The sequence below is a fragment of the Oncorhynchus kisutch genome, linkage group LG10, assembly GCF_002021735.2.
Source record: "Oncorhynchus kisutch isolate 150728-3 linkage group LG10, Okis_V2, whole genome shotgun sequence".
Taxonomy (NCBI): Eukaryota; Metazoa; Chordata; class Actinopteri; order Salmoniformes; family Salmonidae; genus Oncorhynchus; species Oncorhynchus kisutch.
Window position 1 is genome coordinate 589,513 of NC_034183.2, and position 24,777 is coordinate 614,289.

Consider the following 24,777-nt stretch of genomic DNA (forward strand, 5'->3'; position numbering starts at 1 on the left):
AGCAATTCCGCCAGTTTATTAGTCATTTTAATGCCAGATAGTTAGTATTTTCCATGTACTGCTAGCGTTGGCCTTATTAACGGTATCAAAACAAGTAGAAACAACTCAAACTGTGCAGAATTAATTCACTACATAAGCATCACTCCCAATGCCAGCATAATAAAACAAACACTTCACCATCAATGATGAAGTAGTGCAATATGGAAAAGCTTTGCTAATGTTGCTAGTTTTAAACAATAGTAACAAGTTACTAAGTTGTATTGTAATAGCAGCATGGCTCAGCATCACCAACACACAGCACTGTGCATAGTGAGCACAGTAAACACCTTATGGCACCTAAGTGGTGTCGATATGGATCCACGTCTGCACCCATTGTCTTACGTCAGGTGGCGTCAATCCTACGCAATGGTCGTCCCTCAACCGACGATAAGGGGAATCATTGTTATCTGATGTAAGACAATGGGTCTGAACCCATAGAGTTGGTTGGAACTGGAGCCTGTAGGCTACTTAGCACTCAGGAGGGTAGAAGTCTGTAGAGGGTAGAAGTCTGTAGAGGGTAGAGGTCTGTAGAGGGTAGAGGTCTGTAGAGGGTAGAGGTCTGTAGAAGTCTGTAGAGGGTAGAAGTCTGTAGAGGGTAGAAGTCTGTAGAAGTCTGTAGAGGGTAGAAGTCTGTAGACATCTGTAGAGGGTAGAAGTCTGTAGAGGGTAGAAGTCTGTAGAGGGTAGAGGTCAGTAGAGGGTAGAAGTCTGTAGAGGCTAGAGGTCTGTAGAGGGTAGAGGTCTGTAGAAGTCTATAGAGGGTAGAAGTCTGTAGAGGGTAGAAGTCTGTAGACATCTGTAGAGGCTAGAGGTCTGTAGAGGGTAGAGGTCTGTAGAGGGTAGAGGTCTGTAGAGGGTAGAGGTCTGTAGAGGGTAGAGGTCTGTAGTGGGTAGAGGTATGTAGAGGGTAGACGTCTCTAGAGGGTAGAAGTCTGTAGAGGGTAGAAGTCTGAAGACGTCTGTAGAGGGTAGAAGTCTGTAGATGTCTGTAGAGGGTAGAAATCTGTAGACGTCTGTAGAGGGTAGAAGTCTGTAGACGTCTGTGGAGGGTAGAAGTCTGTAGACGTCTGTAGAGGGTAGAAGTCTGTAGACGTCTGTAGAGGGTAGAAGTCTGTAGACGTCTGTAGAGGGTAGAAGTCTGTAGACGTCTGTAGAGGGTAGAAGTCTGTAGACGTCTGTAGAGGGTAGAAGTCTGTAGACGTCTGTAGAGGGTAGAAGTCTGTAGACGTCTGTAGAGGGTAGAAGTCTGTAGACGTCTGTAGAGGGTAGAAGTCTGTAGACGTCTGTAGAGGGTAGAAGTCTGTAGACGTCTGTAGAGGGTAGAAGTCTGTAGACGTCTCTAGAGGGTAGAAGTCTGTAGACGTCTCTAGAGGGTAGAAGTCTGTAGAGGGTAGAAGTCTGTAAAGGGTAGAAGTCTGTAGAGGGTAGAAGTCTGTAGACATCTGTAGAGGGTAGAAGTCTGTAGAGGGTAGACATCTGTAGAAGCCTGTAGAGGGTAGAAGCCTGTAGACATTATTTTATTTGTTTATTTCTCCCAAATTTCGTGGTTTCCAATTGGTAGGTAGTTTTGTACCATCACTGCAACTCCCATATGGAGAGGCGAAGGTTGAGAGTTGTGCGTCCCACGAAACACGAACCAGCCAAGCCACACTGCTTCTTGACACAACACCCGCTTAACCCGGAAGCCAGCCGCACCAATGTTCTGTATACACCGTACACCTGGCAACCGTGTCAGGGGCCATGTGCCCGGCCCGCCACAGGAGTAGCTAGAGCGCGATGGGAAATGTTAATCTTGGCCTGTCAAACCCTCTCCTAACCCGGATGACGCTGGGCCAATTGTGTGCCGCCTCAATGGTCTCCCAGGAACTGGCCAGCTGTGACACAGCCTGGGATCGAACCCAGGTCTCTAGTGACGCCTCAAAGACTGCGATGAAGTACCTTAGACCGCTGCGCCACTCGAGAGGCTCCCGCAAATTGATTTTAACAAAATTGATCTCCCAAAAAATGCTCCCCCCCATTGAATTTCAAAATCCTGATGTGGCCCTCGAGCCAAAAAGTTTGCCCACCCCTGCTATAGAGGGTAGGAGTCGGTAGTGCTAGCCTGTACGATCTGTAGGCTACACAGGTAGGTAAACTCTTAGAAAAAACTGTTCCAAAAAAGTCCCCATAGGAGAACCCTTTTTGGTTCCAGGTAAAACCTTTTTTTCTAAGAGTGTAGTATAGGCTAGTATAGAGTGTAGTATAGGAGGCTTTTCATTGGCTACACTAGACTAGACCCACGGGGGTAGGAGGCTTTTCATTGGCTACACTAGACCCAAGGGGGTAGGAGGCTTTACATTGGCTATACTAGACCCAAGGGGGTAGGAAGCTTTTCATTGGCTACACTAGACTAGACCCAAGGGGGTAGGAGGCTTTTCATTGGCTACACTAGACTAGACCCAAGTGGGTAGGAGGCTTTACATTGGCTAGACTAGACTCAAGGGGGTAGGAGGCTTTTCATTGGCTACACTAGACTAGACCCAAGGGGGTAGGAGGCTTTACATTGGCTACACTAGACCCAAGGGGGTAGGAGGCTTTACATTGGCTACACTAGACCCAAGGGGGTAGGAGGCTTTACATTGGCTACACCAGACCCAAGGGGGTAGGAGGCTTTACATTGGCTACACCAGACCCACTGGGGTAGGAGGCTTTACATTGGCTACACTAGACCCACTGGGGTAGGAGGCTTTACATTGGCTACACTAGACCCACTGGGGTAGGAGGCTTTACATTGGCTACACTAGACCCAAGGGTAGTTATGTATCCTCTAGGTGTCACTATGCAGCACTGTGTGCAACGTAATGCTGAGCATGTCAAGGTTCTGGCACTGGTGCTGGGTCAAGCATTCAGATATAAAACAACATCATTTAATACAAATACATGAAGCCATGACATTGTTTCATGTAAGTAACACCGATCACACAAACACACTTCACAATCAATGTTGCCTGCTGTAAACGGCATTTTAAACAGAGTACTGCTTTGGCTGGTTCTTGAGGCTCAGAGATCTCTCTGTCTGTGAGATGACATGTGTTGCTCTGTTGTTCAGCAGTCTGCATTCATGAAGGACGTCTGTAGAGAGATCAAAATCAGTGGTTAGTTACATTTTCTCCAAGATTGTCAAACCCTAAAATCAGGCATTAGTAAAATGGGAAGCTAGTCAAATTTACAGTATTGTATTAGTCCACATACAGTCCATACAGAGGCAGATGAACCGGTGGGTACCATGTTAATGTCTCTGTGTGCAGTATGATGGAAGCAGTTTAGCGAGCCAATGCTACTTAGCTACTTCCTTCAAAACTGCAAGCAGACACATAAACGTGGTTTCCAGGAAGTCATCTGCCTCTGGGGATAAAAGGGCCTCATTACCAACGTCCTGAAGTATCCGCTAAACATTTAGCAGACACTCGTATCCAGAGTGAGTGCATACATGTTTCATAATAACATAGTATGGATTCATTCTTACCATTGAACTGTTTGTAGGCCTCGTCTATAATGGCGTTGCTGGATCTCTTGATTTCCCAGAAGTCGTTGTCGACCCAGGGCTTACAGCCAGGCAGCTCTGGTAACTGGCCATTCCTATAGAAACCAGCTGAACAGGGGACATAAGAGGACCTTCTGGGTCAAACACTATTTTACCGTTTTCAAATATACAGGGCCTTCAGAAAGGATTCACACCCCTTGACCTTTTCCACATTTTGTTGTGTTACAGCCTGAATTTTTTAATATGTTTAATATGATTTTTGAATTACTACCTCATCTCTGTAGACCACACACACAATTATCTGTAAGGTCCCTCAGTTGAGCAGTGAATTTCAAACACAAATTCAAGCACAAAGACCAGGAAGGTGTTCCAATGCCTTGCAAAGAAGGGCACCTATTGGTAGATGGGTAAAAAAAAGCAGACATTGAATATCCCTTTGATCATGGTGAAGTTATTAATTCACACTTTGGATGGTGTATCAATACACCCAGTCACTACAAAGATACAGGCGTCCTTCCTTATTCAGTTGCCGGAAAATAAGGAAACTGCTCAGGGATTTCACCATGAGGCCAATGGTGACTTTAAAACAGTAACAGAGTTTAATGGCTGTGATGGGAGAAAACTGAGGATGGATCAACAACATTGTAGTTACTCCACAATACAAACCCAATTGACAGAGTGAAATGAAGGAAGCCTGTACAGAACAAAAATATTCTAAAACATACATCCTGTTTACAAGGCACTAAAGTAATACTGCCAAAAATGTGTCAAAGCAATTGACTTTTTGTTCTGAATACAGTGTTTTGTTTGGGGCAAATCCAATACATTACTTAGTACCACTCCTCATAAATCATGTTATGGGTATGCTTGTAATCATTAAGAACTGGGGAGTTTTTCAGGATAAGAAAGAAACTGAATGGAGCTAAGCACAGGCAAAATCCTAGAGTAAAACCCTGTTCAGTCTGCTTTCCACCAGACACTTGGAGATTAATTCACCTTTCAGCAGGAAAAATGTTCAATGAAAAATGTTCAAAAATATTGTACAATCCAGGTGTGCAATGCTCTTAGACTTACCCAGAAAGACTCACAGCTGTAATCACTGTCAAATGTGATTCTAACATGTATTGACTCAGGGACTTACCCAGAAAGACTCACAGCTGTAATCACTGTCAAAGGTGATTCTAACATGCATTGACTCAGGGGTGTGAATACTTATGTAAATTAGATATTTATGTATTTTATTTTCAATACATTTGCTAAAATTCTATTGTGTGTAGATGGGTGAGAAAAAAAGTATATTTAATCAACTTTGAATTGAGGCTGTAACAACAACATGTGGAATAGGTCGAGGGGTATGAGAACTTCCCGAAGGCACTAACTTCAGCAAGGAGCATATGTTCACTCTATTTCAATATCTGAGTTGTTTTATTCATTTAACCTTTATTTATCTAGGCAAGTCAGTTAATAACAAATTCTTCTTTACAATTATGGCCTACTAAAAGGCATAAGGCCTCCTGCAGGGACGGAGGCTGGGATTAAACATAAAAATATAGGACAAAACACATAACAAGAGAGACAACACAACACTACATAAAGAGAGACCTAAGACAACAACACAGCATGGTAGCAACACGACATGGCAGCAACACAACATGGTGCAAACATTATTGGGCACAGACAACAGCACAAAGGCAAGAAGGTAGAGACAACAATACATTTGGCTTCTCAAAAGCGTAATCTCAGATCGAGTCAAAGAGATGCAAATATACAATGACCTTCTCTGTTCTGAAAATGTCTCAGTTTCAAGCTAATTGAAATAAATACCTTTGATAGTTTCATCAATGTCTTTGCATAATTTATATAAATCACTCCCACGTCCAACCACTCTTTCACCTAAAACAGAGCATTGAAGAGAACAGATCACTGTTACTTGACAAGCAATATAGTATAAAACCTTTAATGAAACATGTTATTAAAATAAAATGTCTCACCATCCAACACTCTGATGTTTGGGAACATCTCCAGGAGAATGTTTCTGTAGGACGAGTTCTTACAAACTAAAAACACAATCAGATGTCAGTCTATAAACCCGACCAGATGATGTCAGTCCATAAACCCGACCAGATGATGTCAGTCGATAAACAGAACCAGATGTCGTCAGTCTATAAACAGAACCAGATGTCAGTCTATAAACCCAACCAGATGTCAGTATCTAAAGAGAACCAGATGATGTCAGTATCTAAAGAGAACCAGATGATGTCAGTATCTAAAGAGAACCAGATGATGTCAGTATCTAAACAGAACCAGATGATGTCAGTCTATAACCCCGACCAGATGATGTCAGTATCTAAACAGAACCAGATGATGTCAGTATCTAAACAGAACCAGATGATGTCAGTATCTAAACAGAACCAGATGATGTCAGTATCTAAACAGAACCAGATGATGTCAGTATCTAAACAGAACCAGATGATGTCAGTATCTAAACAGAACCAGATGATGTCAGTATCTAAACAGAACCAGATGATGTCAGTATCTAAACAGAACCAGATGATGTCAGTATCTAAACAGAACCAGATGATGTCAGTATCTAAACAGAACCAGATGATGTCAGTCTCTAAACAGAACCAGATGATGTCAGTCTCTAAACAGAACCAGATGATGTCAGTCTCTAAACAGAACCAGGTGATGTCAGTATCTAAACGCGACCAGATGATGTCAGTCTCTAAACGCGACCAGATGATGTCAGTCTCTAAACGCGACCAGATGATGTCAGTCTCTAAACCCGACCAGATGATGTCAGTCTCTAAACCCGACCAGATGATGTCAGTCTCTAAACCCGACCAGATGATGTCAGTCTATAAACGCGACCAGATGATGTCAGTCTATAAACGCGACCAGATGATGTCAGTCTATAAACGCGACCAGATGTCAGTCTATAAACGCGACCAGATGTCAGTCTATAAACGCGACCAGATGCCAGTCTATAAACGCGACCAGATGATGCCAGTCTATAAACGCGACCAGATGATGCCAGTCTATAAACGCGACCAGATGATGCCAGTCTATAAACGCGACCAGATGATGCCAGTCTATAAACGCGACCAGATGATGTCAGTCTATAAACGCGACCAGATGATGTCAGTCTATAAACGCGACCAGATGATGTCAGTCTCTAAACGCGACCAGATGATGTCAGTCTCTAAACGCGACCAGATGATGTCAGTCTCTAAACAGAACCAGATGATGTCAGTCTCTAAACAGAACCAGATGATGTCAGTCTCTAAACAGAACCAGATGATGTCAGTCTCTAAACAGAACCAGATGATGTCAGTCTCTAAACAGAACCAGATGATGTCAGTCTCTAAACAGAACCAGATGATGTCAGTATCTAAACAGAACCAGATGATGTCAGTCGATAAACCCGGCCAGATGATGTCAGTCTCTAAACAGAACCAGATGATGTCAGTCTCTAAACAGAACCAGATGATGTCAGTCTCTAAACAGAACCAGATGATGTCAGTCTCTAAACAGAACCAGATGATGTCAGTCTCTAAACAGAACCAGGTGATGTCCGTCTCTAAACAGAACCAGATGATGTCCGTCTCTAAACAGAACCAGATGATGTCCGTCTCTAAACAGAACCAGATGATGTCAGTCTCTAAACAGAACCAGATGATGTCAGTCTCTAAACAGAACCAGATGATGTCAGTCTCTAAACAGAACCAGATGATGTCAGTCTCTAAACAGAACCAGATGATGTCAGTCTATAAACGCGACCAGATGATGTCAGTCTCTAAACAGAACCAGATGATGTCAGTCTCTAAACAGAACCAGATGATGTCAGTCTCTAAACAGAACCAGATGATGTCAGTCTCTAAACAGAACCAGCTGATGTCAGTCTCTAAACAGAACCAGATGATGTCAGTCTATAAACGCGACCGGATGATGTCAGTCTCTAAACAGAACCGGATGATGTCAGTCTCTAAACAGAACCAGATGATGTCAGTCTCTAAACAGAACCAGATGATGTCAGTCTCTAAACGGAAACCAGATGATGTCAGTCTCTAAACAGAACCAGGTGATGTCAGTCTCTAAACAGAACCAGATGATGTCCGTCTCTAAACAGAACCAGATGATGTCCGTCTCTAAACAGAACCAGATGATGTCCGTCTCTAAACAGAACCAGATGATGTCAGTCTCTAAACAGAACCAGATGATGTCAGTCTCTAAACAGAACCAGATGATGTCAGTCTCTAAACAGAACCAGATGATGTCAGTCTCTAAACAGAACCAGATGATGTCAGTCTCTAAACAGAACCAGATGATGTCAGTCTATAAACGCGACCAGATGATGTCAGTCTCTAAACAGAACCGGATGATGTCAGTCTCTAAACAGAACCAGATGATGTCAGTCTATAAACCCGACCAGATGATGTCAGTCTATAAACCTCACAAGATTATATCAGTCTATAAACGCGACCAGATGATGTCAGTCTATAAACAGAACCAGATGTCAGTATCTAAACAGAACCAGATGTCAGTATCTAAACAGAACCAGATGATGTCAGTATCTAAACAGAACCAGATGATGTCAGTCTATAAACCCGACCAGATGATGTCAGTCTATAAACCTCACAAGATTATATCAGTCTATAAACGCGACCAGATGATGTCAGTCTATAAACAGAACCAGATGTCAGTATCTAAACAGAACCAGATGATGTCAGTATCTAAACAGAACCAGATGATGTCAGTCGATAAACCCGGCCAGATGATGTCAGTATCTAAACAGAACCAGATGATGTCAGTATCTAAACAGAACCAGATGTCAGTCTATAAACCCGACCAGATGTCAGTCTATAAACGCGACCAGATGATGTCAGTCTATAAACGCGACCAGATGATGTCAGTCTATAAACGCGACCAGATGATGTCAGTCTATAAACGCGACCAGATGATGTCAGTCTATAAACGCGACCAGATGATGTCAGTCTATAAACGCGACCAGATGATGTCAGTCTATAAACCTCACAAGATTATATCAGTCTATAAACGCGACCAGATGATGTCAGTATCTAAACAGAACCAGATGATGTCAGTATCTAAACAGAACCAGATGATGTCAGTATCTAAACAGAACCAGATGATGTCAGTCTCTAAACAGAACCAGATGATGTCAGTCTCTAAACAGAACCAGATGATGTCAGTCTATAACCCCGACCAGATGATGTCAGTATCTAAACAGAACCAGATGATGTCAGTATCTAAACAGAACCAGATGATGTCAGTATCTAAACAGAACCAGATGATGTCAGTATCTAAACAGAACCAGATGATGTCAGTATCTAAACAGAACCAGATGATGTCAGTCTCTAAACAGAACCAGATGATGTCAGTCTCTAAACAGAACCAGATGATGTCAGTCTCTAAACAGAACCAGATGATGTCAGTCTCTAAACAGAACCAGATGATGTCAGTCTCTAAACAGAACCAGATGATGTCAGTCTCTAAACAGAACCAGATGATGTCAGTATCTAAACAGAACCAGATGATGTCAGTCTCTAAACAGAACCAGATGATGTCAGTCTCTAAACAGAACCAGATGATGTCAGTCTCTAAACAGAACCAGATGATGTCAGTCTCTAAACCCGACCAGATGATGTCCGTCTCTAAACGCGACCAGATGATGTCAGTCTCTAAACGCGACCAGATGATGTCAGTCTATAAACGCGACCAGATGATGTCAGTCTATAAACGCGACCAGATGATGTCAGTCTATAAACGCGACCAGATGATGTCAGTCTATAAACGCGACCAGATGATGCCAGTCTATAAACGCGACCAGATGATGCCAGTCTATAAACGCGACCAGATGATGCCAGTCTATAAACGCGACCAGATGATGCCAGTCTATAAACGCGACCAGATGATGTCAGTCTATAAACGCGACCAGATGATGTCAGTCTATAAACGCGACCAGATGATGTCAGTCTATAAACGCGACCAGATGATGTCAGTCTCTAAACAGAACCAGATGATGTCAGTCTCTAAACAGAACCAGATGATGTCAGTCTCTAAACAGAACCAGATGATGTCAGTCTCTAAACAGAACCAGATGATGTCAGTCTCTAAACAGAACCAGATGATGTCAGTCTCTAAACAGAACCAGATGATGTCAGTCTCTAAACAGAACCAGATGATGTCAGTCTCTAAACAGAACCAGATGATGTCAGTCTCTAAACAGAACCAGATGATGTCAGTCTCTAAACAGAACCAGATGATGTCAGTCTCTAAACAGAACCAGATGATGTCAGTCTCTAAACAGAACCAGATGATGTCAGTCTCTAAACAGAACCAGATGATGTCAGTCTCTAAACAGAACCAGATGATGTCAGTCTATAAACGCGACCAGATGATGTCAGTCTCTAAACAGAACCAGATGATGTCAGTCTCTAAACAGAACCAGATGATGTCAGTCTCTAAACAGAACCAGATGATGTCAGTCTATAAACCCGACCAGATGATGTCAGTCTATAAACCTCACAAGATTATGTCAGTCTATAAACAGAACCAGATGTCAGTATCTAAACAGAACCAGATGATGTCAGTATCTAAACAGAACCAGATGATGTCAGTCTATAAACCCGACCAGATGATGTCACTCTATAAACCTCACAAGATTATATCAGTCTATAAACGCGACCAGATGATGTCAGTCTATAAACAGAACCAGATGTCAGTATCTAAACAGAACCAGATGATGTCAGTATCTAAACAGAACCAGATGATGTCAGTCTATAAACGCGACCAGATGATGTCAGTCTATAAACGCGACCAGATGATGTCAGTCTATAAACGCGACCAGATGATGTCAGTCTATAAACGCGACCAGATGATGTCAGTCTATAAACGCGAACAGATGATGTCAGTCTATAAACGCGAACAGATGATGTCAGTCTATAAACCTCACAAGATGATATCAGTCTATAAACGCGACCAGATGATGTCAGTCTATAAACGCGACCAGATGATGTCAGTCTATAAACGCGACCAGATGATGTCAGTATCTAAACAGAACCAGATGATGTCAGTATCTAAACAGAACCAGATGATGTCAGTATCTAAACAGAACCAGATGATGTCAGTATCTAAACAGAACCAGATGATGTCAGTGTCTAAACAGAACCAGATGATGTCAGTGTCTAAACAGAACCAGATGATGTCAGTGTCTAAACAGAACCAGATGATGTCAGTGTCTAAACAGAACCAGATGATGTCAGTGTCTAAACAGAACCAGATGATGTCAGTGTCTAAACAGAACCAGATGATGTCAGTGTCTAAACAGAACCAGATGATGTCAGTCTATAAACGCGACCAGATGAAGGTCAGTCTATAAACCTCACAAGATGATATCAGTCTATAAACGCGACCAGATGATGTCAGTCTATAAACCCGACCAGATGATGTCAGTCTATAAACCCGACCAGATGATGTCAGTCTATAAACCCGACCAGATGATGTCAGTCTATAAACCCGACCAGATGATGTCAGTCTATAAACCCGACCAGATGATGTCAGTCTATAAACCTCACAAGATTATATCAGTCTATAAACGCGACCAGATGATGTCAGTATCTAAACAGAACCAGATGTCAGTATCTAAACAGAACCAGATGATGTCAGTCGATAAACCCGGCCAGATGATGTCAGTCGATAAACAGAACCAGATGATGTCAGTATCTAAACAGAACCAGATGATGTCAGTATCTAAACAGAACCAGATGTCAGTCTATAAACCCGACCAGATGATGTCAGTTTATAAACCCGACCAGATGATGTCAGTCTATAAACCCGACCAGATGATGTCAGTCTATAAACCCGACCAGATGATGTCAGTCTATAAACCCGACCAGATGATGTCAGTCTATAAACCCGACCAGATGATGTCAGTCTATAAACCCGACCAGATGATGTCAGTCTATAAACCCGACCAGATGATGTCAGTCTATAAACCCGACCAGATGATGTCAGTCTATAAACCCGACCAGATGATGTCAGTCTATAAACCCGACCAGATGATGTCAGTCTATAAACCCGACCAGATGATGTCAGTCTATAAACCCGACCAGATGATGTCAGTCTATAAACCCGACCAGATGATGTCAGTCTATAAACCCGACCAGATGATGTCAGTCTATAAACCCGACCAGATGATGTCAGTCTATAAACCCTACCAGATGATGTCAGTCTATAAACCCTACAAGATGATGTCGTATTAGTTAATATTTTATTTTTTTAAACCATCTAAATGTAATGGAAAGACTCACCTGGGTTGGTGTAATTATAGGTGTTGTCTTTCAGGCGGATATTCTCCAGCTTCCTCAAAGACTGAAGGCAGTGGATGTTGTCAATACTGTTGATGATTAAAAACAAACAAAAAGCCTCCAGACTGACCATTCTAAAGCAAGAGGTTTTAAGACAATGAATGATGCTCAACCATACCATTCACATTGCAAGAATGTGCACCTACACTGTTATGGAGCTGTTATTAGACCTGCACTATTATTAGATAAGCATGCTCCGTTCAAAAAATGCAGAACTAAGAACAGATATAGCCCCTGGTTCACTCCAGTCCTGACTGCCCTCGACCAGCACAAAAACATCCTGTGGCGGACTGCAGTAGCATCGAATACTCCCCGCGATATGCAACTGTTCAGGGAAGTCAGGAACCAATTCATGCAGTCAGGCCAGCTTTTTCAAGCAGAAATTTGCATCCTGTAGCTCTAACTCCAAAAGGTTCTGGGACACTATTATAAGACCTGTTATAAGACCTGTAATTAGACCTGTAATTAGACCTGTTATAAGACCTGTCATTAGACCTCTTATAAGACCTGTTATTAGACCTGTAATTAGACCTGTTATAAGACCTGTAATTAGACATGTTATTAGACCTGTTATAAGACCTCTTATAAGACCTGTTATTAGACCTGTTATTAGACCTGTTATTAGACCTGTTATTAGACCTGTTATAAGACCTGTAATTAGACCTGTAATTAGACCTGTAATTAGACCTGTTATAAGACCTGTAATTAGACCTGTTATAAGACCTGTTATAAGACCTGTAATTAGACCTGTTATAAGACCTGTTATAAGACCTGTTATAAGACCTGTAATTAGACATGTTATTAGACCTACACTGGTATTATACCTGTTATTAGACCTGGTATTATCAGCACTTATCAGGCCTACACTTATCAGGCCTACACCGTTCTCACAGTACTGTAAATAGTAAATACATATTTACCTGGATATGAGGTTCCCAGCCACATTTAGGCTCTGTAAACTGTCACAGCAGGAAATGTCTTCTGGAAGCAGACAAAACATAAAAACATTTAAAGCTGGAATCGTTACTGGAGAAACCGCCATGTTCGTTTGGGATATTACAACACCTCAGTTCGTAAACAAAACAAAAAGGTGTTAGGGCGACCAGTCGCGCTGTTTCCCCTAATGTGGATTTCATCTTTAAAGATTACCATCACAGCGGACCACCAACCTGACATTTCCACACCGTCACACTTGACTTGTACTATATCTGTATTGTAACAGCACAATGGAAACAGTGAACGAACGCATCCCGTGACAGTTTCACATGCAGTTGTGTATTGTAAAACTCTGTACCTAAGTTAGAGATCCTGTTGGCTGACACATTGAGTATCTGTAGTAGTCTCAGAGAAGAGAGTGGAGCCAGGTTAGTGATGTTGTTACCAGACAGATCCAGTCTCTCCAGATTTATACAGTCCCCGATACAGCCTAGATCATAGATCCCTGGAGAACAGAAAATCATAGGACACGCCCTCTTATTACAAAACCTTCACAATCAGCTTATTCTGGAAAACACACATAACACACCACCACGTGTTAAACGAAAGGGCTCACAAAGAAGCTACAATATCAAGTTGGCAACAAGCTCATGATGTGAAGCAGCCAAGATGAAGCTGGAGAGACTTGTGCTATTCTAGAGAACAAAAAGTATGACGACAACAACAACAAACTCTTCTATCTAGCGTCTGGTTCTGGCTAGATTAAAAGGTGACAATGATGTAATCTGATTTTACCGAGACCTCGGAGCTTCAGGAACAGAATAGATTCCAGATCAAACTCTCCTGTCCGGGACTTCAGCAGCACAGCTGTCACCTTGGAGACTCTCTCGGTTTCTGGGATATAAAGGAGGAGAAGAAGATAAAACTAGTGTGTGAATCAGAGTGGGGGATATCAAATCCAATCTTATTTGACACATGCGCCGAATACAACAGGTAGACCCTTAGTGAAATGCTGAATACAACAGGTAGACCCTTAGTGAAATGCTGAATACAACAGGTAGACCCTTAGTGAAATGCTGAATACAACAGGTAGACCCTTAGTGAAATGCTGAATACAACAGGTAGACCCTTAGTGAAATGCTGAATACAACAGGTAGACCTCAGTGAAATGCTGAATACAACAGGTATACCTCAATGAAATGCCTACTTTCAAGCCCTTAACAGAGAAAAATAAGAGTTAAGTAAAAAATAAGAAATAAAAGTAACAAATAATTAAACAGCAGCTGTAAAATAACAATAGCGAGGCTTTATACAGGGAGTACTGTTACAGAGTCAATGTGGAGGCTATATACAGGGAGTACTGTTACAGAGTCAATGTGGAGGCTATATACAGGGGGTACAGGTACAGAGTCAATGTGGAGGCTATATACAGGGGGTACTGGTACAGAGTCAATGTGGAGGCTATATACAGGGAGTACTGTTACAGAGTCAATGTGGAGGCTATATACAGGGAGTACTGGTACAGAGTCAATGTGGAGGCTTTATACAGGGAGTACTGTTACAGAGTCAATGTGGAGGCTATATACAGGGGGTACTGGTACAGAGTCAATGTGGAGGCTATATACAGGGAGTACTGTTACAGAGTCAATGTGGAGGCTATATACAGGGAGTACTGGTACAGAGTCAATGTGGAGGCTATATACAGGGAGTACTGTTACAGAGTCAATGTGGAGGCTATATACAGGGAGTACTGGTACAGAGTCAATGTGGAGGCTATATACAGGGAGTACTGTTACAGAGTCAATGTGGAGGCTATATACAGGGAGTACTGGTACAGAGTCAATGTGGAGGCTATATACAGGGAGTACTGTTACAGAGTCAATGTGGAGGCTATATACAGGGAGTACTGTTACAGAGTCAATGTGGAGGCTTTATACAGGGAGTACTGTTACAGAGTCAATGTGGAGGCTATATACAGGGGGTACTGGTACAGAGTCAATGTGGAGGCTATATACAGGGAGTACTGTTACAGAGTCAATGTGGAGGCTTTATACAGGGAGTACTGTTACAGAGTCAATGTGGAGGCTATATACAGGGAGTACTGTTACAGAGTCAATGTGGAGGTTATATACAGGGAGTACTGTTACAGAGTCAATGTGGAGGCTATATACAGGGAGTACTGTTACAGAGTCAATGTGGAGGTTATATACAGGGAGTACTGTTACAGAGTCAATGTGGAGGCTATATACAGGGAGTACTGTTACAGAGTCAATGTGGAGGCTATATACAGGGAGTACTGTTACAGAGTCAATGTGGAGGCTATATACAGGGAGTACTGGTACAGAGTCAATGTGGAGGCTATATACAGGGTATTACGGTACAGAGTCAATGTGGAGGCTATATACAGGGAGTACTGTTACAGAGTCAATGTGGAGGCTTTATACAGGGAGTACTGTTACAGAGTCAATGTGGAGGCTATATACAGGGAGTACTGGTACAGAGTCAATGTGGAGGCTATATACAGGGGGTACTGTTACAGAGTCAATGTGGAGGCTATATACAGGGGGTACTGTTACAGAGTCAATGTGGAGGCTATATACAGGGAGTACTGGTACAGAGTCAATGTGGAGGCTATATACAGGGAGTACTGGTACAGAGTCAATGTGGAGGCTATATACAGGGAGTACTGGTACAGAGTCAATGTGGAGGCTATATACAGGGAGTACTGGTACAGAGTCAATGTGGAGGCTTTATACAGGGGGTACTGGTACAGAGTCAATGTGGAGGCTTTATACAGGGAGTACTGTTACAGAGTCAATGTGGAGGCTTTATACAGGGAGTACTGTTACAGAGTCAATGTGGAGGCTATATACAGGGAGTACTGGTACAGAGTCAATGTGGAGGCTATATACAGAGGGTACTGTTACAGAGTCAATGTGGAGGCTATATACAGGGAGTACTGTTACAGAGTCAATGTGGAGGCTTTATACAGGGAGTACTGTTACAGAGTCAATGTGGAGGCTATATACAGGGAGTACTGTTACAGAGTCAATGTGGAGGCTATATACAGGGAGTACTGTTACAGAGTCAATGTGGAGGCTTTATACAGGGAGTACTGTTACAGAGTCAATGTGGAGGCTATATACAGGGAGTACTGTTACAGAGTCAATGTGGAGGCTATATACAGGGAGTACCGGTACAGAGTCAATGTGGAGGCTATATACAGGGAGTACTGGTACAGAGTCAATGTGGAGGCTATATACAGGGAGTACTGGTACAGAGTCAATGTGGAGGCTATATACAGGGAGTACTGGTACAGAGTCAATGTGGAGGCTATATACAGGGAGTATCGGTACAGAGTCAATGTGGAGGCTATATACAGGGAGTATCGGTACAGAGTCAATGTGGAGGCTATATACAGGGAGTATCGGTACAGAGTCAATGTGGAGGCTATATACAGGGAGTACTGGTACAGAGTCAATGTGGAGGCTATATACAGGGAGTACCGGTACAGAGTCAATGTGGAGGCTATATACAGGGAGTACTGTTACAGAGTCAATGTGGAGGCTATATACAGGGAGTACTGTTACAGAGTCAATGTGGAGGCTATATACAGGGAGTACTGGTACAGAGTCAATGTGGAGGCTTTATACAGGGGGTACTGGTACAGAGTCAATGTGGAGGCTATATACAGGGTGTTACGGTACAGAGTCAATGTGAAGGCTATATACAGGGGGTACCGGTACAGAGTCAATGTGGAGGCTATATACAGGGAGTACCGGTACAGAGGCCATGTGCAGGGGCACCGGTTAGTCGAGGTAATATGTACATGTAGAGTTATTAAAGTGACTATGCATAGATAGAGTAGCAGCAGTGGAAAATATGGGGGAGGGGCAATGCAAATAGTCTGGGTAGCCCTTTGATTAGCTTTTCAGGAGTCTTATGGATTGGGGGGTAGAAGCTGTTATGAAGCCTTTTGCACTCCGGTTCAGCTTGTTGTGTGGTAGCAGAGAGAACGGTCTATGACTAGGGTGGCTCGAGTCTGACAATTGTTAGGGTCTTCCTCTGACACCACCTGGTAAAGAGGTCCTGGATGGCAGGAAGCTTGGCCCCAGTGACATACTGGGCCATATGCACTACCCTCTGTAGTGCCTTGCGGTCAGAGGACGAACAATTGGCATACCAGGTAGTGAAGCAACCAGTCAGGATTATCACGATGTCGCAGCTGTAGAACATTGAGGATCTGAGGACCCATGACAAATCTTTTCAGTCTCCTGAAGGGGAATAGGCTTTGCCGTGCCCTCTTCACGACTGTCTTAGTGTGTTTGGACCATGAAAGTAATCATCATGGGAGTTATAGTAACAGTGATCCTGTGTTTTGCCTGCGTGAGTGCTACAATCAATATGCTGATAGAATTTAGGTAGCCTTGTTCTCTAATTTGCTTTGTTAAAATCCCCAGCTACAATAAATGCACCCTCAAGATATATGGTTTCCAGTTTACATACATAGAGACCAGGGAAGTTCCTTGAGGGCCGTTGTGGTATCGGCTTGAGGGATATACAAGGCTGTGACAATAACCAACGTATTATGATAGAGGTATTCTAGGTCAGGTGAACAAGAGGTCTTGAGTTCCTGTATGTTGTTACAATTACACCATGAGTCGTTAATCATGAAACATACACCCCCGCCCTTCTTCTTTCCGGAGAGATGTTTATTTCTGTTGGCGCGAAGCACAAAGAATCCCGGTGGCTGTACCGACTCCGACAGCATGTCTCCAGAGCCATGTTTCCGTGAAACAGAGAATAATACAATCCCTGATGTCTCTCTAGAAAGCAACCCTGGCCCTAATTTCATCTACCTTGTTATCTAGAGACTGGACATTAGCGAGTAAAATACTCAGAAGTAGTGGGTGGTGTGCGCGCCTCCAAAGTCTGACCAGAAGGCCCCTCCGTCTCCCTTTTCTGCAGCGACGTTGCTTTGGGTCAGCCTCTGGAAGCAGTTCAAATGCCCTAGGTGGTTTGGACAAAGGATCCGCTTCGGCAAAGTTGTATTCCTGGCCGCAGTGCTGGTAAGTTGACGTTGCTCCGATATCCAATAGTTCTTCTCGGCTGTATGTAATAACACTTCAGATTTTCTGGGTTAACAAAGTAAGAAATAATACATAACAAAACACTGCAAAGTTTCCTAAGGACTAGAAGTGAGGTCAGCTATCTCTGTTGGCGCCATCTTTTGGGGAGGTCTAGTAGTAGGATCTCGATGTTACCTGTCCTTGGTAGAGCAACATGCTCAATGGCTATGTTTTTGAGGGAGGAGATGGGATGGTTAGCATCAACAAAGTGAGCTGCTACTGGATAGTCAGTGTTCTTACACCTGATTGAGCTGTGTTCAGCAATGCATTGTTTTCAATGTATTTGTGTTTGTCCTACGTAGGCTTTCCCACATGAACAGCTGAGGAGATTTCCTTTGTCTTGCATGAGACGATACCCGTAACAGTGATTTTGGACCTGTATGTGGGTGTCTGAAGAAAGATGTTTTTGTAGTGCTATTGCACTGTGCGCTTGAGCAACATTTGTAGTTCCCTTAAAGACCACAGTCAACTAATATCAACACTTTATATCAATATCAACACAACCTTCTGTATGTTTAAGAAATATTGCCTTGTGCATCCGTTACCAAAAACTCACATCTTTAAGATATTTTCACATTTTTGTCCCTCATCATAGTTGTCCACATATTCTAAGTCTATTCACATATTCTAAGAACCGTCCAGAGTAGTGATGCTAGTTAGGCGGGCGGGTGCGGGCAGCGAACGGTTGAAAAGCATGCATTTTGTTTTACTAGCGTTTAAGAGCAGTTGGAGGCCACAGAAGGAGTGTTGTATTGCATTGAAGCTCGTTTGGAGGTTTGTTAACTTAGGGTATGTGGGACGCACCTCGCCAACAGCCAGTGAAATTGCAGGGCGCCAAATAAAATAAAAACAGAAATCCCGTAATTAAAATTCCTCAAACATACAAGTATTTTACACCATTTTAAAGATATAGTTGTTGTAAATCCAGCTACAATGTCCGATTTCAAAAAGGCTTTACGACGAAAGCACACCAAACGATTATGTTAGGTCAGAGCCAAGTCACAGAAAAATACAGCCATTTTTCCAGCCAAAGAGAGGAGTCACAAAAAGCAGAAAGAGGTCAAAGTAATCACTAACCTTTGATGATCTTCATCAGATGACACTCATAGGACTTCATGTTACACAATACATGTATGTTTTGTTCTTTAAAGTTCATATTTATATCCAAAAATCTCAGTTTACATTGGCTCATTATTTTCAGTAGTTCCAAAACATCTGGTGATTTTGAAGAGAACCAAATCAATTTACAGAAATACTCATAATAAACATTGATCAAAGATACAAGTGTTATACATGGAATTTTAGATGCACTTCTCCTGAATGCACCCACTGTGTCAGATTTCAAAAACACTTTACGGAAAAAGCACACCATGCAATAATCTGAGTACAGCGCTCAGAGACCAAAATATCCGCCATGTGTAGTCAACAGAAGTCAGTAATTGCCTTGTAAATATTCACTTACCTTTGATGATCTCCATCAGAATGCACTCCCAGGAATCCCAGATCCACAAATGTTTGGTTTGTTCGATAAAGTCCATCATTTATGTCCATCAAATACCTTGGTATCAGTAAAATCACTATAACTAATTGGTAGGTCTACCATTACTTGTTACTTCTGGGGACTTTCATTATCCTCCCTCAAGAAGATCCTGAGTATTGCGTTTTTTATTTTTACCCTCCTTTTATTGTTCTCTTGGCCTTCGTCAGAGCTTTTAAACTAAATACTAAACCACCTTTAGATTTCTAAAATATGTCGGCACCGGGACCTGGGGACGTGGCTTTGTTATTGATGGCATGTTAATCAGTCCATTTGATTTGGATTGGTTTAGTTTGTCTGTTGAATTTGGAAAAATCTACACGCACTCGGCCCCACCTACTTAGCCAGTCGGTATACTTCATACTGTTTACAAAACGGCTAAACAGTATGTCTTGTGTATGTCCTACGCTAGTATGGGTATTCAGTTTATGTATGTAGTACGCTAGTATGGGTATTCAGTTTATGTATGTAGTACGCTAGTATGGGTATTCAGTTTATGTATGTAGTACGCTAGTATGGGTATTCAGTTTATGTATGTAGTACGCTAGTATGGGTATTCAGTTTATGTATGTAGTACGCTAGTATGGGTATTCAGTTTATGTATGTATTACGCTAGTATGGGTATTCAGTTTATGTATGTAGTACGCTAGTATGGGTATTCAGTTTATGTATGTAGTACGCTAGTATGGGTATTCAGTTTATGTATGTAGTACGCTAGTATGGGTATTCAGTTTATGTATGTAGTACGCTAGTATGGGTATTCAGTTTATGTATGTAGTACGCTAGTATGGGTATTCAGTTTATGTATGTAGTACGCTAGTATGGGTATTCAGTTTATGTATGTAGTACGCTAGTATGGGTATTCAGTTTATGTATGTAGTACGCTAGTATGGGTATTCAGTTTATGTATGTAGTACGCTAGTATGGGTATTCAGTTTATGTATGTAGTACGCTAGTATGGGTATTCAGTTTATGTCCTACGCTAGTATGGGTATTCGGGCATGACCACTATTATTGTACACAGAGTCCAAGCAACATGTGACTAAGTAAATTCTGACTCCTGAACTTATTGAGGCTTTCCATAACAAAATGGGTTGAATACGTATTGACTTAAGACATTTCTGCTTTTAATTTTGTATTAATTTGTCAATTTCTAAAAACATAATTCCACTTTGACATTATGGGCTATTGTGTAGGCCAGTGACACAAAATATTTTTTTTATCAATTTAAAATTCATAAAAAATGTTGAAAAAGTCAAGTGGTGTGAATACCTTTTGAAGGCACAGTATCTGTTCTTTTCTCTCTGTTGTCTGGTAGTAAAACAATCGGAGTCTGGACAACCTCTCTCTGCCTTAATCTCTCACTCAATTAATGTCACCTCTCCCTGTGACCTTAGTCAGCATCCTCAACCACTGAGCACCTACCGACACCGCACTTCCATGGAGGTTGAAAAGTATTTGAAATTGTGTCAGTCCACCCTGGCCTTGATGTTAACGTCCACAGACGGACCGGACCATATCTGAGCCTATCATATATGTATGTTTCACAAGTTTGGATAGCACAGTACAGTAGGTAGAGCACAGTAGAGTTGGCGCCCCCCCTTGGGTGTGCCGTGGCGGAGATCTTTGTGGGCTATACTCGGCCTCGTCTCAGGATGGTAAGTTGGTGGTTGAAGATTTCCCTCCAGTGGTGTGGGGGCTGTGCTTTGGCAAAGTGGGTGGGGTTATTTCTTCCTGTTTGGCCCTGTCCGGGGATATCATCGGATGGGGCCATAGTGTCTCCTGACCCCTCCTGCTCAGCCTCCAGTATTTATGCTGCAGTAGTTTATGTGTCGGGGGGCTAGGGTCAGTTTGTTATATCTGGAGTACTTCTCCTGTCCAATCCGGTGTCCTGTGTGAATTTAAGTATGCTCTCTCTAATTCTCTCTTTCTTTCTCTCTCTCGGAGGACCTGAGCCCTAGGACCATGCCTCAGGACTACCTGGCATGATGACTCCTTGCTGTCCCCAGTCCACCTGGCCGTGCTGCTGCTCCAGTTTCAACTGTTCTGCCTGTGATTGTTATTATTGGACCATGCTGGTCATTTATGAACATTTGAACATCTTGGCCATGTTCTGTTATAATCTCCACCCGGCACAGCCAGAAGAGGACTGGCCACCCCACATAGCCTGGTTCCTCTCTAGGTTCCTTCCTAGGTTTTGGCCTTTCTAGGGAGTTTTTCCTAGCCACCGTGCTTCTACAGCTGCATTGCTTGCTGTTTGGGGTTTTAGGCTGGGTTTCTGTACAGCACTTTGAGATATCAGCTGATGTACAAAGGGCTATATAAATAAATTTGATTTGAGTAGAGTAGAGTACTGAGTACAGTACTGTACAGTGAGTAGAGCTGATTGGTTAAAAAACACATTCCAGTGTGTTTCACAAGTTACCACCGGCTAAATCTATGACGTTAAAATGCCCATTTACTCTGTTCCATCTGACTGAACAATCCACGGTCTCATCAGTCCAGCCAGGAAATGTATAAACTTGGTCTCCACTATAAAAATAATCTAGATATTATCTCACATTTCTTTTAGACTAACATTTAGTTTTCAACAGCGGACATTTGTATAAACCTTGATGTTTATCTCTGACATTTGCAACATTCAAATTTGATCTCCAGCTGTCCCATAGTAATGAATGTGTCGTGAGTTGGGACGAGACACAGGCAGGGAGCGTTTCTCAGCTAGTCAAAATCATGAACCAGCTGGCATCATTTTTATGGATATATTCAAATAAATGTGAACTGAAAAAATTTCAAATGAAGCACAGCTAGTTTGAAGTCTTTCCAGCCTTAGTTTGAAGTGATTGTGTTAGCGGTGTTGTTGGCTAGCTCCTCTGAACTACAGTGTCCTGACGAAATCGCACCTCATTAGCTCATTGTTATGGATGTATCCAAATAAATGTCCCTAGAAAACAGCTTAAACAAATGCAAATACTTTGCTGTTATTCTGGCTGCACTGTTTGACGTGACTAAGTTAGCCGTAGTTGGCTAGCTAGCAAGCAAGGGATAAGAATGTTGCCAGCGAGTATGGCGATGGAACATTTAGAATGAACGGTTGCTCTGGCAACCGAACCAATAGAATGAACAACCTTCCGGCCTGTGTAGCAAGCTGAATGAAATAGTATAAATAATTGCTTGTGTAGCTAGATGAAATAGAATAAATTAATTAATCACATTAATGTTAATGTTTAATGAAATTATGTAAATCATTATTTGAATATGTTGGTAACCTGTTGTATAAAAGTGATAATGCCCTCAAAGCCAGTGTTTGGAGGATATATTGGCAAGGTTAGCTGGCCCTCAACTTCAGCCTAATAACACCCGTGCCAATATATCCTCCAAACACTGGCTTCTTCAGCATTATCACTTAAGTAGAGTACAGTACAGGAAAGAAAAGTACAGTATGTGCTGTAGTAAACTATACTCTATTGTAGTCTGCTCTATGATGTCCAAACTGGTGAAACATTTTTATTTTACCTTTATTTAACTAGGCAAGTCAGTTAAGAACAAATACTTATTTTCAATGACGGCCTAGGAACAGTGGGTTAACTGCCTTGTTCAGCGGCAGAACGACAGATTTGTACCTTGTCAGCTCAGGGATTTGAACTTGCAACATTTCGGTTACTAGTCCATTGTGCAGTACAGATCAGGGACCCATGATGTAATTCCATTACCAGGTGCAAATCCACTTCACTCAATAACCAAAAGAGATTTGTTCAAACTCAAGGTGGTATGTCATAGCTGACACCCCATTCTTTCTGCAGATATCTTTGAATCTTAATTCAGAGCATGGTGGCATAAAAACCTGCGGGAGATTTTACCATAATTCTGTTATCAAAGTATACATTTGCACAGTCCTTCCACTAAATGAATCTTTGTAACGTTATCAGTGGACATTTTAAAGTAGTCCTTGTGAATAAAGATGTATGGTTTGTTATTAAGCTTTGAAATCAATGGTTGTTTGTCATCCAAAAGAGTGATGACTACTATTCTGTCTCGGGGAAAATAATGACATAGACAGTGACATGGATTTCATTGTAGCTTGCTGGTTACAATGGCTAAGATTTAGCCTACGCTGCTACCAGGCAAATACAGAGCAATTCATGAATTATGAATGAGTGACTGTGGATGAATATGATACTGTATCAGATATGGCATAATAATCAACTAACCTTAAGGAAGAAAACGTTGTTTGCTATCCGTTATGGTTAGAAATTACGTTAATTGAGCTGGGTTTATCAGATGATTATGCAGTAGCATAACGTTAGCAAGTGGATGTCCAGGCAGCAGGCTACTGTTGCTGTTATTGTTAGCTAGCAACAAGCCACCCATCTAGCTATGAACTTACCTTGATCTTTCATGTCTCTCTTTGAATCCATCATTTTATAGTTAGGTTAGATAGCTCATGTACTGAACATAGAACTGGATAGTGATTTCTTTGAGAATTTGGAGTGAAATTGTCATCTGTCCTTGATGTTGCAGGACAGCTGACGACGGTAACGCTATCCAGTGCAGGTAGCTACGGGATTAGCTAGCTAGCACGGTGGCTAACATGATGCCTATTTGCACACTTGTTGGAAGCAAATGATTCCGCAAACGTTGCTACTCAGTTAAAACCGAAGCGAGCCACAATACACTATATTACTGTGTCCCAAAACGAGAAGAAAAATGTCATGTTGACCGGACTTTGTGCGTTTGCAAAATCCCTCTGTCCAGTCCGACCAGAGCACTCTTTTCTGAGTACCAGGGAGCAGAATAACTGTTGAATTTATGAATGCGCAACTCCGGTTCAATGTGGCCGGGAAACATCGGCAAAAAAATGATCTAAATGATTGCCTGCAGCACAAATACAGTCACCAACTCTCTAGATTACATAAACAACCTAACCAGCTCTGCTGGGTGAGTAAAATGGTCAACGTGTTCAGAAGTATTCTGTCACTTGTGTCTAGAAGTAGCTAGGTCATTTTAGACAATTAACATTAAATTGGCCGCTGCCGTTGCGGTCAGCACGCTGGGACCAAACCTACTCCTCGGCCGGGGCGTCCGGAGTGAAACGCTCTGATTTACTAACGCACCCTTAAAGATGACTCCCGGAAGACATGCACGGTTTGGTTTGTTAAGGTAACGTAGTTATCATATACGAAAATCGCAATTTTCTTTTCAAATCTGTCATTTCACCGCGGCTGT

General features: G+C 42.2%; 1 protein-coding gene across 3 annotated transcripts; it reads right to left on the reverse strand.

Moving 5' to 3' along the window:
• Positions 1-24,777, reverse strand: lrrc61 (leucine rich repeat containing 61). Of its 3 annotated transcripts, none has more exons than XM_020492166.2 (9): positions 23,939-24,634; positions 13,687-13,779; positions 13,244-13,390; positions 12,870-12,930; positions 11,893-11,978; positions 5,554-5,619; positions 5,387-5,455; positions 3,545-3,670; positions 1-3,150 (listed from the first exon to the last, which is right to left on the reverse strand). In XM_020492166.2, exons 1-9 carry the CDS (start codon positions 23,970-23,972, stop codon positions 3,044-3,046), a joined length of 789 nt encoding a protein of 262 aa, XP_020347755.1. In that variant the 5' UTR covers positions 23,973-24,634; the 3' UTR covers positions 1-3,043. The 3 variants fall into 3 exon arrangements, with proteins under 3 accessions (XP_020347755.1, XP_020347752.1, XP_020347754.1); XM_020492163.2 differs by having other exon boundaries at positions 11-3,150; positions 13,681-13,779; positions 23,939-24,777; XM_020492165.2 differs by having other exon boundaries at positions 11-3,150; positions 12,870-12,927; positions 13,681-13,779; positions 23,939-24,638.